The 16,479-nt window shown below is 37.4% G+C and overlaps 1 protein-coding gene across 1 annotated transcript; it reads left to right on the forward strand.

The window, feature by feature from the left end:
- The first annotated feature begins 348 nt into the window (after positions 1 to 348).
- LOC131688341 (RNA-binding protein Musashi homolog Rbp6-like) lies at positions 349 to 16,226 on the forward strand. Its single transcript, XM_058972544.1, has 5 exons — positions 349 to 466; positions 956 to 1,021; positions 1,098 to 1,336; positions 13,015 to 13,279; positions 13,655 to 16,226. The coding sequence occupies exons 1-4, from the start codon at positions 349 to 351 to the stop codon at positions 13,204 to 13,206; spliced, it is 615 nt and encodes a 204-aa protein (XP_058828527.1). The 3' UTR covers positions 13,207 to 13,279; positions 13,655 to 16,226.
- The last annotated feature ends 253 nt before the right edge of the window (positions 16,227 to 16,479 follow it).

Consider the following 16,479-nt stretch of genomic DNA (forward strand, 5'->3'; position numbering starts at 1 on the left):
GACGGTGGTGACTTGTTTCAATCCGACGAATGGTGGCGGTGGTGGTGGTGGTGAGGACAATCCCATCGCGGAGGGACAGAAAGTTTTCTTCCTCTTAGAATTACTCCAGAAGAGATCGAGCGCTCTGCCTGTAGGACTGAGCAGAATGGGAGGCAGCAAAAGTTTACCGGCGCCAGGAATCTGTTTTTATTTGCAATTGCTGTCTCCCAGTTTTTTTTCTCTTTCTTCTGCCTTCTGATGACGCGTATTACAAAGACTTCCCCATTCCGGCAGCTTTCCCCTTGGGGGGAGATAAACTTTTCAAGACTTTTAATGTTTCCGCTTGCCCCCATTGACTGACCATACCGGATGACGCGTATGAAAGTGTGGCGGCACACGTGCGATGGGCTAATGGGAATTAATGGGGCACATCCGGCGATTAGTGCGAACGAAGGAACGAACCGAGCCGGAAGCGTTTGGGGTGGTTGTAAATATGTGGAAATTGTTCGATAGTCTCGTTTGTTTCTTTTTTTTTACGTTTAACTTTATGTAGGAATGAGTTTTACTTTCCAATGACAGGTAACTCTCTAGCAATAGTCGTCATCGATAGCTGTCTAGTTAGTCCCATCGGAACTGTAGTTGGCAACTGGAGCAAAAACGAATATAGTTGAGAAAATGAGGAAAGTTTCCTAATCAATTTGTAAGAAGCGATTTACAAACTAGATTTAAGGCCGGAAGGAAGCAGCGTGTGCTGGTTAGGTTAGGTACAATTTTACTTCGAACTGAAACGGAAACTAAAGAAAACATTTGTTAAGAGAGATCGTATTTTATGATAAGATGGTTTGCCACACAAAAACATACATTTTTCTTAAAATTTTCTTACAAGCTTTTTGTCTTCACTATATGTTAGCGAATTGGAACCTGTTGAAGCAAAAAAGCTTATGAAACTTTTTCTATTTTGTTTGCATCATTTCAGTGGACATCACAAATGGACAGTTGACACCAAACAATAACACCCCGCTGCTAACACAGGCCCTGTCAGGTGAGTTACCACTATTCTAACCCCAAAATTAACAGACTTCTAATTTTAATTTGCTTTTGCCTGGATTTATTTGCAGTGATGAACAACTACCAGGCGGCAGCGGCCGCAGCAGCGCAAGGTTACGGTACCCCGGCATCTCCGCACACGACGAACGCGCGGACCGCCGGCTTCACCAACACCAACTCGCCCGGCCCGACGATCGACATGTACAGCTCGAGCGCGGCGGACAGCGTAGGGTACGTTCAGGCAACGAGCCCGCAGCCATCCGGATTCCCCGCGATCGCAGTGAGCCGTGCCCCTCTGAACTACAGCCCGGTGAGTATTTTTTATTTTTTTTTATGAACAGATAGACCATTTACAGACAAGCAGACATACAACACGTACGAAGCTGACAGAGTGAGCGCAAGAAGCTGAGCTATAAAGCGCGATTCAGACGATACATCAGCTTCCGTCAACGTCAACAGAACGTCACCGTTCCGTCAGGATAAGTTAAATACGTTTCTCTTGCGCCCGTTCACACGTACCGTACGTCAAAACGTTCCGTGCTGTTGATGTTGTGTGTGAATGCCTTCATTTAACTGCATGTAACTTATCCTGACGGAACGGTGACATTCCGTTGCCGTTGACGGAAGCTGATGTATCGTCTGATTCGTCCTTAAGTCTACAGCAAATCAAAGTGAGGATGTCATAGTGAAAACCGCAAATTCGTTTCGTTATTCCCTGACACCCTAGCTTTGATTTGTCGGAATGGTATGTTTATATCAGCTGCTGCTTCCATCTTGCTTCTCTCACTCACTCTGCAGTCTACGTTGCTCTTACATGACAGCATTACTTTACTATAGTAACAGTTTCTTGCACTTACTCTGCCAGCATACCAACTAGAATGCAATTTGCGTACTTTCTGATTGTTTAGCAAACGAGAAAGATAGTATGAGACAAACTACTTCTACTAATTGGTTACGGACAGTCGTTATCCGAGCAACAATTAAAGATTTATAACATGCTACAAGTGCAACCTAATGACATTTTCAGTTTTAACTATGCACTACACCAGTGTATTGGGTACACTTCCAAACTTGGGCGCAATCAGCCTATCTCTCTTTTTTGCACCACACCGGTATAGCACCGGGAAAAAACGAAAAATTACTACTTGTGCAACTTACGTTTGACTCGCAATACTCCAACCAGTACTTAAATTTAAGGGGTCATAAACGTACAGTGCGTAGCATGAGCGTGAATAAAATGAACTAAACAAAATAAGATAAATAAGATAGAATTGTAAATAATTGAATGGAAGTAAGAACATTACTTGAAACTTTACGGCACACGGGCGGTCACAACTAGGAAATCATGAACCAGAACGCTGGCTGGTCCGCTTGGACCCGCAGGGAATCCTTCTAGGGCCAGATTTCCAGGCCGCTGTTAACATTGGAATTCCAGTTTTTCAGCATAAGATCTCCACACAATCTGGTTTAATCCATCCTTCCCGGGGATACTGGTCTTATATATTCCCAAAAAAACTTACGCTCTTTATCCACTCGCTGGCGTACGTAAGCATCTTTCAACATGGCGGACAATCGCAAGAGACGTCAACTAGTGCTTCGACATACGGCGCTTCTTACTTCACTCAGAAGAGCAGGAATATTTCTGACGGAATACCAGGAGAAAAGGAACAGGCTCGAGGTGGCGCTACGGATCGAAAATCTTGACACAATCCGGCAGGACCTTGAGGACATCCAAATAATTTTTGAAGGTATCTAGGAAACGAGTCCCTAAACACCCAAATTCGTTCTGCTTTTGAAAGTCAAGACTTCAAAAATAAAGGCTGGTCTCCTTTCAAAACTACCTCCGTCTATTCCTTCTGGTAGTGCTCCTCATTTTACAACATCCCCCCATCACCCCTACATTTAAATCCAGCCTAAAAGGTCTCAAACTACCGACGACAGCTTTGAATCAGGATATTCCGGAGATCCACTACCTGAAGTCCACTACCTGAAGTCAGTGGTAACGGGTGAAGCCGCTCAGGTAATCGAGTACTTCGCGATTAGTGCCATCCATTGGCTTGGCAGGCATTGGTCGCAAGGTATGCGAACGAGTAGCTCCTGAAGAAGCGACATCTATAGGTGATGCTGAAAATCAAATACATCAAGAAAGAGATCACAGCTTCACACAGGTCAAATGTTTAAAAACAGTAATTTAAGGTCAAGATAGCATCATTATGAAACCGCCAATTTCGGAGGTTTAGTATCTTCGATGAGTTATACAAACGTTAAACAGCGCATCATTTGATAAAATAATTTTGACGGTATATCGTCCAAGAAGTATTTGTGGTGAATTTTCTCAGGTTAATATTCATGACTACAATAAAGTCTCAACAAATTCGCTAAAGACACGAACTCTGTTACTATTTTCTGAAAAATTAATTCTGCATAATTTTAAAACTTCAAAAATTACGGTTTCGGAATTATACCGTTTGGACGGTAAGATCGCTTTTCACCAAACCCCCACCAAACCGAATTTCTGGCTACGCCACTGATTTCAAGTAAGTAGAAACAAAGTCGTTCTACACTCGTTCACAAGAAACTTCTTCGAATGGTGAATATCTATTATATTACATAGAAACCCCGATATTATCAGCCAAATAAGGACCATTCATAAATTACGTAACGCTTTTAGGGGGGGGGAGGGGGTACAACAAGTTGTGACATGTTGTGACATAGGGGGGAGGGGGAGTTAGCTTGATCGTTACGTAACATGTTTTCAGCGAAGAAAAAAAAAATTTCTAGGAATTTGTTACGTAATAGGGGAGGGGGGATGGAGAAATTTGTGACAATTTGTTACATGGGGGAGGGGGAGTCAATTTTGGGCAATTTTTGCGTTACGTAATTTATGAATGGTCTCATATGAACATATGTTTGATGGGCTCTAGCAGACGAACAAGACTGAATTCGAGTAAATCCTTTCTTGAACATGTTTTCCTTATCATGAAGATGGAAATATACAAAAAAAGTTCATCATAATCATAAATAGTTATCAGACTACATCAAGGGACGGGAAGAATATTTTAACAGCTTCAGTTTATTATAAAGAAAAAAATGCCCGATTTAGTCAATCTCCCCATTTTGTCCGCCTAAAATACACCATGAGATTGATAGAAATGGGTCTTTATTGTATGTATTATTCACTGTGTTTCACATTAATAGGTACATTTCATTTTTGGGGATTTTTTATTGCATCGAACTACAACAATTTTTAGGTAGCTTTCAAGGGGTTATTTTATAGACTTCTTCCAAAATTTGGCGAACCTATTCCAATTCATATACCAATTAATTGGTATACTTAAGGGTTCATAAGTTGCAGATAGAGAAAATACTGAAATTTTCAGCTTTTTTCCTACACAATATTACGAAAGCTTATTAAACAATTTTTCCTAATAAGTTTGTGAAAATTATAAACTATTTGAAATTTTTTAATAGTTTAATTTTTTATTTAACCGTGATTTTTTAATAAATAGTGACCATCGCTTCACAACGTAGTCTATTTTTCATGGCTTGCGGTGAGCACGATCTCTCGAATTGCTGAACTGAAAATTATGGAATAGAAATTAATTTGTAGTATTCTTTACAGATTTAACTCGCCGCGCAGATAGCTCTGAATTAGACCCGCTGGTGCCCTAAGACGATTTCGCTAGATTTTCAGAGCACTGTGCACCCAGTGTTTTAACGCAAGTGACGGAAGGTTATCGAAAAGATTCGTGAAAATGAAAATTCCAGTAATGATGATGATTTTCCCAAACGGTTCGTTTTCGAGAGGTTTTTATTTGTTCTTTGGCATTAGGATTAGCGATAATAATTCAAATCAAGGATACTACTGGGAAGTCACCTTTAGAAAAAGTCGACGTCGAAGTAAAATTTGGAACTATGCACGCATGCACTTCAGAGATAGCGTGATATCAGGAGCTGCGATTTCATTTCAACGCATTTTTGGGAAAAGGGCGATACTTACAAATGTAAACATAAGGCTTTTTTTCATACATGCGAATGAGGGCTTTGAAACGCAACAAATTAACCTAAAATTTGGATTCTACGATATTGCTTTCTTAAACTACAGCAAAAAATACAACGGGCGAAACTGTATTTTTGTTTGTTTATTTAAAGTTTCGCCCTCCACGCTCCATGCAAACAAACAGGGTGATACTTTTTTTGCTAGCAGTTTAGAGGCGAAACTGTTTTTTTCGTATTTTTTTAGGATTATCAAGCTGATACCAGCTGTAAATAGTAACAATGATCTCTATTGAAAAAACACGGACGAAATCGGTGGTGTAGAACGGTAGTTATTGCAAAAAAACGTAAGGGCGATATTTCAATGCTGATAGGTGGGACCGAAAAAGTAAACAATCGCCAAAGGGGCGATACTATCATTTTGTCAATTTCAATAGCAAAAACAAATTTTGATAATTTCAAATACTTTATGAAGTTTTGGGTTTCGATCACTGAATCATGCAATCTAGGATGTAAAAAAACACAATAGTTCTTAAATAGGAAATAAAGCCAAATCTGGAAATATTCACTGTTGATTTTCTTTGAATGGTATCACTGCTAGTATCGCCCTTTTCAAGAAAAAGCGTTGATTTCTTAGTTCTCAGTCGCGTTGGAAATTTGAGTATAAACTTCAAATCAATTAAAAAAAAAATTCGATTTTTTTTGGCTCAGTACAATATATAACCCTTTTAGGAAAATTCAGTTTTCCACCACAATTTAGATATTTCATTAACTGAGCATTACCAATAATTCGTTGGTATGTCTATTTTATGGGCCATTTTTTTGCTTTCCCATTGATTTGGTTTGAGATTTCTAGCACTGATGTTGTCCTATGCTGATTTGAGCGATTCTATGAGTCCTGCCACTATCCCATGTAGTATGTGTTATCAAAAACATCGCGAAGCATCAAGTTCTAAATGTTCTCAAACGGTATAATATCCGAAGAGAGTGATAAGAGTTATAAGAAATGTCTTATCACACTGTTAGGTGGATTAAAAGCGTTTTGTTCCTTAGACCTGCAAGGTGCTTATACACAACTTGCCTTAACAGAACAGTCTAAGAAATTTATGGTCATCAATACGATTAAAGGGTTATTTGTTTACAATCGTTTACCACAGGGTGCATCATCTAGTGCATCAATATTTCAACAAATTATGGATCAAATATTAGAGGAAATTGATGGAGTGTTCTGCTATCTTGACGACGTTCGTATTTCAGGTAAAGACTTGGACGATTGTCGTAATAAATTGAATTTAGTCTTAGAAAGACTTGTAAATGCAAACATAAAAGAATATTTAGAAAAATGTAAATTCTTTGTCTCAGAATTGGATTATTTGGGACACATTATTGGGGAAAACGGGTTATTACCCAACCCAGATAAAATATCAACAATACAGAGAGCAAAAGTGCCTAAAAATGTTAATGAATTGAAATCCTATTTGGGATTAATAAATTATTACAATAAATTTGTGCCTCATATGTCTTCCAAATGGTATTACCTGTACAATTTGTTGAGAAAAGATATAAAATTTTATTGGGACAAGAATTGCGAAAAGGCTTTCCAAGATAGTAAACATTCTTTGATTTCAGCTAATATTTTAGAATATTATGATACGGGAAAAGAAATTATAGTTGTAACAGATGCTTCAGGCTATGGCCTGGGAGGTGTAATTGCACATACGATTGATGGCATTGAAAAGCCAATTTGTTTTACCTCTTTTACGCTGAATGACGCACAAAAAAGATACCCAATTCTTCATTTAGAAGCCTTGGGTTTAGTTTGTACCATTGAAAAATTTCATAAATATCTATATGGACAAAGGTTCATAGCTTACACTGACCACAAGCCATTGATAGGAATATTCGGCAAAGAAGGCAAAAATTCAATTTTCGTAACAAGACTGCAAAGATATATACTTGAATTATCAATTTATGACTTTGAAATCCAGTATATGCCTTCTGCTAAAATGGGTAATGCGGATTTCTGTTCGCGATTCCCATTGGAGCAGTCGGTTCCCATTGAAATTGATCAAGAATTTGTAAGGATTATAAACTTTAGTAGGGAATTCCCAATTGATTTTGTAATGATTGCCAATGCGTCATATTTTTAAAACAGATTATGACATTTATGCGTGATGGTTGGCCGCAAAAGTTGGATAAACGCCTTATGGACGTTTTTGCCAATCAAAATGATTTGGAAATAATTGATGGATGCGTATTGTATCAAAACAGGGTGGTAATTCCACAACGAATGCAAAGCGGGATACTTAAACTTTTGCACGCCAATCACGCGGGAATGGGTAAAATGAAACATTTGGCAAGAAAACAAGTTTACTGGTTTGGGATAAACAAAGATATTGAAAATTATGTTACGACATGCGAAGTGTGCGGTAGCATGCTAGTAGTGCCAAAGACAAAGGTTTTGTCTCATTGGACACCTACTACAAGACCTTTTAGTCGAATTCATATCGATTTTTTTTTTTCATTTTTCTCACCACACTTTTTTATTGATTGTTGATTCATTCTTAAAGTGGTTGGAGGTGGAATGGATGAAAAAAGGCACGGATTGTGCGAAGGTGGTGAAGAAATTGGTAGCTTATTTTGCAAGATTTGGGTTACCAGATGTTCTACTATCAGACGGTGGTCCTCCGTTCAATTCGTTCTCATTTGTTTCTTTCCTTGAAATGCAAGGGATTAAGGCGATGAAAAGTCCTCCTTATAACTCTTCAAGCAACGGCCAAGCTGAAAGGCTGGTGAGAACGACAAAAGAAGTCTTAACAAAGTTTTTATTAGAACCTGATTTGGTGGACGTTGATCTGGAGGATCAGATTAATTTATTCCTTATGAATTATAGGAATAATATTGTGACAAGTAACGGGCAATTACCCTCAGAGAAAGTGTTTCTCTACAAACCAAAAACAATGCTTGATTTACTAAATCCAAAGAAATATTATAAAAATTATTTAACAACACCACAGATCCCAGATGATGAAAATAAAGTGGATATTCCAAAAATTACCAAGAAGTCAAATGACGACTTGAGTGATCTGATGGAAGGGGATACTGTTTGATATAAGAATCTACATCATCATCTACCAAATAGATGGGTAAAAACAATATTTCTAAAACAAATTTCGTTAAATACCTTCCAGGTGCTACTTGGAAACGTGGAAATAACCGCCCACCGAGATCAGATTAGGCGTTACAGAGATCGAGACCCGGAGGCGAGACCAATCGTCCTTATGATGCCGGGCTTACACAAGGTAATGCCTTATGAAGATAGCGGAGAGAAGGTGTACGGAGCTGGAAGCGGCTCGGAGGAGGAGGTGTTTCGGGGATTCCCGGAGCACGATCTGGCAAAGGTCAGAGAAAGTGTTAAAAGAAAGTCTTCAACGGCGAACTTGCCGGGAGGCGGTCCAAGGCGCTCGAAGCGGCTTAGGAAGAGGGCTGAAAACCCGAGTTTTACTTATTAATTAAGTGCTCTGAATTTTCCAAGAAAATTAATAGGATTAATGAGTCCATTCTGAATTTTAATTTTAAATTTTTTGAATATTTTTTGTATAAACTAAAAGTAAACTGAACTAATAAATAGGTTTAGATGTAAATATAAACTATCTTAGGGTTAATGTAAAGTAAAATCTCCTAAAAAGGGAAGAATTGTACAATATACGACTCTACGGTCGATTACCACAGTCTATTTCTCAAACGTCAACCGAGAGGATAGGCAAATGAGGGAACGAAAATGTACAGCTAGGAGGAGATCGAAAATACAACAACAGTTCAGTCTTATTTCAACCATACTCCAAACTAGGTTTTTTTTCCTACCTAAGCTATACCGAACGTTTCCCTCTGGTAAAAAGTCCGCTCATCAATATAATTAACGGACGGTTTTCAACACACTGAAATGCTGTAATGCCAAATACTATGTTTGACAATATATATCTCTATGAATACGTGCACAGGACTCCCTTCCCTTCTCCCTTTTCCCCCCATCTGTTTATGCAACTAGAAAAACAACTGTATTCACAAAGATCTCCTCGAGATTACTTGTTTTCGAAAGGATGTAGAAAATTGACCTCGGCACTTGTAGATGGAAAGATGCTAAATTGTTCCAAAAACTACTTATGGTCTATTTTTAGCCATATTAAGGCATAATAACAGCAATAGCAGCAGTAAATAATTTTGGCCAGGATTCGACCCCAGTTACTCCTCTGTGCGTCGCCACTTGTGCTAACCGCGATATGTGACAGTACGACACAAGTCTCAGTTATAAAATGAATGTGACGAATGAAAAAAAAAATTAAGGTCGCGTAGATAAAAATAAATAAAAAATTTATCGAATGACGAACACTTTCCGATTGCCTCTAGGTATACACAGACATATACTTACGTTGGGGCCATATGCACCACAATATCCATACCACCTCGGTATATCAAGTGATATTAGTACTAATATCCTATTTCAATATTGAACAACTCCGCCATTTTCCAGCTGATTTTGACAGATAAACTCTATTCTGAAACGCCATATAGTTACATTTTAGCTACGAGTCAATTCACACCAAAAGAACGCGCTTTATATTGAAAACGATCGTTCAATAGTCAAAACTGTGAGTGCTAATCGCAAAAAAATATAGCTGGCATTCGGCGCCTACAAACAAGAGAATCCGTAATTTGATCATGAATTACTTGTTGCTTGAAAAGTAAAGTATATTCTAGCAAACCTAAGAACCTTGACGAACTCAAAGCTAATATATGTACTAGAGATGGTCGGGTTTCAATTTTTTCGAACCCGACCCGAACCCGAGACCATAAAAATTTAAAAACCCGAACCCGACCCGAGCCCGAAATTATAAAATTTGAAAAACCCGACCCGACCCGAGCCCGAACATTTTAAAACTTAAAAACCCGAACCCGACCCGTACCCGAGAATAAAAATTTTGTAAAACCCGAACCCGACCCGACTCGAGAATTTTAAAATTTGAATACCCGAACCCGACCCGAACCCGACCCGAAAATTTAAAATTTGAGAAGCCTGACCTGAATCCAACTTGCTAATACGGAGAATCAAGCAAAGATCTCGAAGATTTTTAATTCCAGACACCCGAGCTGGACCCTAGGCTCATCTAAGAATAGTAGAATCACTCGAAGTAGCACCATACACACTGAGTTATATCTGCATATAACAAAACATATCACTGCCGAGTAGAATCTACATTTATATTTACTATTATTGAACGTCGAATTTGTAATGTTCTGAGAAACATATAAATCGTCGATATCTTAACCGGAAATTAAGTTAAATCGGCGGCTAACTCATTGGGAAACAGAAAGCTTAATGGTCAGATTCCAACAACCTTGCCCGTCGTACTTGACCAAAATTTCTATTTTTTTTATCAGAAACCATTCCTGCAAGGCAATTTCATATAATATGTTACATGTATTAAATTGAGCTATGGCAATCGGTAATTCGTATTCGACAGTTTACATGACGTCACCCACGTTACTGGTTGGAACGATCAAACCTGTATCGAAGGGTATCAATCAAGATTTTCTGACGTGTTCTTGACGTTCCATCATTAGCGTTAGGACGAGCTATTATTGAGTATATAATTTATCTTTTTAAATTTGAGCCGCCATAATGACACCAAAGTACCACCAAATTTGTGAGTTCAAATTTCAAATTTATTTTTCCGTTACAGTTTATTTTAATTGCAAGCAATCTTTATAATAAACCAATTTCATTATTAAACTTCCGTTAAAGCTGGTACAACCTATTTGTTTCATTTGACCAACTTAACAATGCTCGCTTAAAGTTTGATTGGGGTATAAATGTACCCCAAAAAACCGTTTGCGTTAGTGTTTTGTCATGTGTACATAATTAAAAAAAAATATATCTTTTTTAAAAGCAAAATATCGATACATAGTAAGCGTGAAACTTGTGCAAAATTGTATTAGTTCCAACTCTTCCGAATAATAGTATATGTTAATTGATATAACAAAGCACTATAGTAAAGTAACTAGAAAATGCATTTGGATCGGTATCGTAATTTTTTGCTTTTGCGGATGAAAGAGTCAAAACACATTCGTGAATATGATTTGTGTATAATATGCAAGACGCATCATTCGATTCGTTATCTTCTGCAGCCCAGGCTCTGGAACATACTTACTTTATATACACGTATTGCTGCTTTTTGACGTTTGTATTGGCGTTTGGTTTTCAAAAAAGCATCGGAATAAATATACTTTTTGACTGGGTTTTGAAAAAAATTGTTCAAAAGAAAATTTAATAAGCTTTACAACGACGTATAAATGGTCAAAATCGATTTGAAACTTAAAGTTAAAGCAATATGAAGAAAAAAAAGAATTTTGACGTATTTTAAAGACATGTTCTATACAAAATGAAATATTACATAATTAAATAGTCAAAACACGAATATTTTTAAACAGGTTACTTTACCAATGAAGTTAGAATAGAAGTATCCAATTTATTTATAAATTTAATAAAAATTAGACATATTAGAGCGATTTTAGTTCTGGGGTACGAATGTACCCCACAAAACCGTTTACGTAGAGAAAAAGTCGCTGCGGCCTGAGTATCGGTTTTAAAGTAACTGTCGAAACTTTTATTCCATTATAGAAAGTTTAACCGATATTTTCCGATAAATTCCTGTTGACTTGATTTATTACTAATTATCATGGAAAATAAATCGCAGAGATTTTAGATGTGAAACACGTATTGTTGAATGCTTTCTCGTGGATGTTCGTTTAAAAAATTAAATAATTCAGGCAGCTTGCGAATCTGAAGAGACGGAATTGTATGCAAGAATGAAAAAATACAATATTCGCGCACCAGAAAATTCGACGAATTCTAGCGACTCAGAGGTGCTAACATTTGGTACGGTTATATGTGTCATCCATTCGTATCACGAAGTATAATTCACTACTACAAAAAAGACTGCGTTTTGTGTATAGACGCAAACAGTGTCATGAAATGGTTGGGTTGTTTTGTTCAAAACCCGAACCCGACCCGACCCCGATAATTTGTAATTTGAAAAACCCGAACCCGACCCGAGCCCGAAAGTTCAAAATTTCAAAAACCCGTACCCGACCCGAACCCGAGAATTTCAAATTTGAAAACTCGGAAACCAACCCGAACCCGAGAAGCTTAAATTTACAGAACCCGAACCCGACCCGAAACCCGTCGGGTTCGGGTCGGGTCCGGGTTTCGGGTCCAAAAACCCGAACCCTACCATCTCTAATACGTACGAGCTGAAATTGCTACGATTAGGCCTGAAATGTTGTCCAATGTAATGCAAAATGCCTGCAACTGCAAAAGAGCTGCTTTTTGTGTATCAGATGGGGTTGGTCATTTAATCTACGTTGTATTCTAAACCTGGTTTATAATAGATGGCATAAAATATCCTAAAAAAAACTTGTTTATTTGTGAAAATTGGCTGAAAAATGGCGGAGTTGTTCAATGTTGAAAAAGGATATATCCAGCTGGCGCACCCTGTAGAATAGCACACGCGAAGAGTTGCTGAGGTTGGGTTTCACTGGAGGAACATGTTGGTGCACGATTTAAAATAGATCTGTTCGTGAAACGATTTTTCTATACCAGGCTTCCAGGTTTCGAACACAGCATCATTGAATAAATCACTTGATCTGTCCGGTTGAACAGGGAGAAGAAGAGACTCGTGAAAGTCCGTTTGCTTGATATATAGTATATAGAAAATTAAAAAAGCCACCAGGAAGCGTATTAATAACCCTATTTGCCATAACATCAACCCGGCTTAGAGGTAGTAGTCAAAAAGAAGTGATAATTGTGAGAGTAAAACTTTATTCGACTACAGAATAAGACATAGAGTTCCTACAATATCTTATTTCATGTGTATTTAGTTTGCACAACATTCTGACCCCGTATGCCAATTTGAACATTTTCTGGCTCTTCAGTTCGAACTTCTAGTGCACACCAACCACCAGGCGCCACCCACCAGCAATGGGATGATGATGGGCGACACGCCCTACGGAGCCACCCGGTCGAAATCGAGTGAAGCCAATTACCATCCGATGCCTGCGCCGTTCTTCAGTTGTCATCCGAATTTGATAACACCGGCCCAGTGTCATTCGCTAGAGTACCGATAGTAGACCGTGGGCGAGTCTCGCACCATCTGCCGGTGGGACAGCTAGTTTCGCAAATCGATTTAGACCAGATGCGGTTTGTATTTTTGTACCTTCCTCTTAGCCAGTAGCTCAAACAAAAAACAGACATTAATGCAGGTAGTTCTAGTGGGAGTCAATTTCACTTGTTGGCGAGTTTTAGTACTACAATAATCTCAAACGTAAATGTACAAATATAATAATTTTTTTTTCGAAGAATCCAATCATTACAATAACTGCATTAGCGGTTTCGAGAATTGAATTAACTAAACTCAATATGTCAAACTAATTAAATTGAACGATCATTCATATGACAATCACTCAAATTTATCACTTACACAATAGACACACACACACACATCAGACAAAACTGTTGCGCAACATTTCGACAAACCACTAATGTTCTCATTTTTTTATCTCTTTCCATTTGCAGGGACAACTAATTCCAGCAGCGTTTACCAACGGCTACCATTGAAATAAACTAAGCAATATATGATCACCATCTTCGCTATTATTTTGGAACGGGGTGTGATTTCCATTTGTCCCAGGCATGTTCAGCGCAGGCAGTAACAGAGCTATACCTAAAATTCAACCGACGATTAAGCCAAAATTCAACCACCAGTCAGCCAAAAAAAATAGAACACAACAGCATCCACAATAGCAGCGAGGAAAAACGCAACCATCGGACAGACAGAGCAAATTTGGGCCAACAAAAAGAAGAAACACACACACACGTACACGTTCATAAACGCGTACAGCAGACACGCGACATGAATTAGAAAAAGAGATCGTTTTGCAACCGACAAGCAACAGCCTCCCAACAGATTCCCAGCAGGGGTGAACATACACACACAAACACTCTCCGCTTGGAACGCATGCTGGTCCGAGCATGTGTCAAAATGATTATTGCACTGTGTCGTAGGTTATGTAACTTTTTTGGGCGACGATAATTGTCAGCCAATTTGAACGCAGGGTGTTTCTTTTTTGTTAGTAATAATTCCGCCGGCGAGATGAAAAAAAAACCGTCGTTGGTGGAAAACAATTTCCCACCATGTTTGTAGGACAAAACATAAAAAAAATAATTGGAAAAAGCGGGGACCAGGCACTCAGGCCGGTCCGGGCGCTTGTAGTTGCGGGTGATTTGTAAGGTGTGCGTGCAGGCGAATGTTTTTGCTGTTGTCCATCACAGCAGGCTGGCTGGGCGGCAAAAGAGCGTTCGCGTCGAATATAATTAACAACAACCACAACCAAAAAAAAGACACAAAAGTCACGATCACACAAAAAAGAATCGATGAAATCATTAACCTGCGTAGAACAACCAACAACAACCACATTCACAGATGATAATAATGCTACCAGAACAAACAAAAAAATATTCAACCAAATATACTAACAAAACACACACACACAGACACATGCATATTTTTAAGCAAACAAACCGACAACAACAAAAAAAACAACAACAAAAGAACACAAATAGTGCATCATTGTTTAAGCTATTAAGACTTAAAATGTGGAAATTTGTTTCGAAAAATATTTGTTATGCTCTTTATATTTACTTAATTTTTAACATTAAATAAACAAATTATTGACTACACTGTAAGCGAAACGGATGGAAACCGAATTCTTAAATATTAAGCGACAACTAAGAACTTACAGAATGTGTTTAAGCAAAACATAAGATGAAAAAAAAAACGCTGAGTGGAGGTTAAGTCCACTCACACACCCACACATATACAATAATTAAACAAAACTTATTACGTTTCTGTTTTTTCTATTGCTGCAAGCAAGCATTCTATTAAAATATAATATTTTTACTTTTTAACAGAATTAAAAACAATTGTAAAGGGAAGCGCAAAGGATGCAAACAAGATAAAGATGAAGAAGAAGAAGAAGAAGAAGATAAAAGTCAAAGCTAGTGGTCTTAGGTATATATATTTATTAATATGGACAGACAGGAAACGAAATGGAAGCTTAACTTTTTACGCAACAAACGATCGTTTTTAGCACTTATTCCTACTTTTCTTTCGATTGCAACCAGAACAAAAAATAATAATTGTACGATACTCTACTGAATTAATCCTGTTGCAGCTAAACTAGAGCGGATACAAGGGAAGCTAAACTGCGCAGCCCTTATTTAACGCGGCAGTGCTTCTCATTTACTTATGATTAGTCGATTTTTGTTTTGAACTCCACAACAGAAAGAAAAAAAACAGTTAATTATTCTCCGAACTTAGAATAACGAACAAAAAAAAAAGATAACAGTAAACAAACAACCAAGGCAAACAGCAGAAATCACCGGCAAATGGGAAGAAAGTTTTGTGTACGATAAAAATTTAAGCGAAAGAAAGCGGAAAAATGCAATAATAATTGTTACTAAAAGTAAGAGACAGTAAGCAAAACCAAAAAAAAAATGAGGCAATGTGGAAAGATTTACATTTATCACCAAAAAAACAGTAGTAGGCGAAGTATGGGAAAGAATTTGACCGGGACGCGAGGAGAAGTTATGAACTTTGGATATTTTTTACACTGGAAGGTGAGAAACTATCCGAGCGCGAGGGAGTTAAAATGAAATGAGAATGTAAATTATTATAAATACATGAAATATATGAATTAAATAAAAGCGTAATTCAAAGAAAGAAAAGAAAACAAAAAACTTAGTTAAATATAAATTATATTGAAATTTAAATTAAATAAATAAAATAATACAAATATTTAAAACAAATACTATGATAATAAAATTATTATAAATTAATTTTTATCATTCAAAGAACTCGTGAACAAATACGGGGGGAAATGAACAAAAATTATGAGAGCGCAAAAAAACACAATTTAAATGTGCAGTCACTGGCAGATTTATGTGAAGAAAATTATTTCAATTAAAACGAATGTAAACCTTAAGCAAATTATATGAAAGGTGACACAGACATACACAAACACAAACAACAAAAAAAACCTAAACCAGCAAAGAAAGACAGGAAAAAGTTTCTCACACAAAAGCAAAAGGGAAACAAGAATTTGAATCTTGAATTTTAGTAAACTGCATCCCAAATTTTCGTAAAAAAAATGAGAGTAAAGAAAAGATAAGTTTTCACTTGCATACACACAAGTTATACAACAAGGGAAACAAAATGATCACTTACACAACTGGGAGAAACGTATTTGAAAACAAAGGAAAAGTGACAAGCAAAACCCAGTTTATTATTGTGAATTATTATTACCTATTATGGAGGCAAATACGATTAATAATACTGCAAA

Source organism: Topomyia yanbarensis, chromosome 3 (genome assembly GCF_030247195.1).
Source record: "Topomyia yanbarensis strain Yona2022 chromosome 3, ASM3024719v1, whole genome shotgun sequence".
Taxonomy (NCBI): Eukaryota; Metazoa; Arthropoda; class Insecta; order Diptera; family Culicidae; genus Topomyia; species Topomyia yanbarensis.

Bases quoted from the DNA above. Each gene is read 5' to 3' on its own strand.
- LOC131688341 (XM_058972544.1), top strand. From the start codon at position 349: ATGACGCGTATGAAAGTGTGGCGGCACACGTGCGATGGGCTAATGGGA. The intron at 467-955 runs GTAAATATGTGG...GCATCATTTCAG, and splicing joins CGGAAGCGTTTGGGGTGGTT to TGGACATCACAAATGGACAG. The intron at 1,337-13,014 runs GTGAGTATTTTT...CTGGCTCTTCAG, and splicing joins CCCCTCTGAACTACAGCCCG to TTCGAACTTCTAGTGCACAC.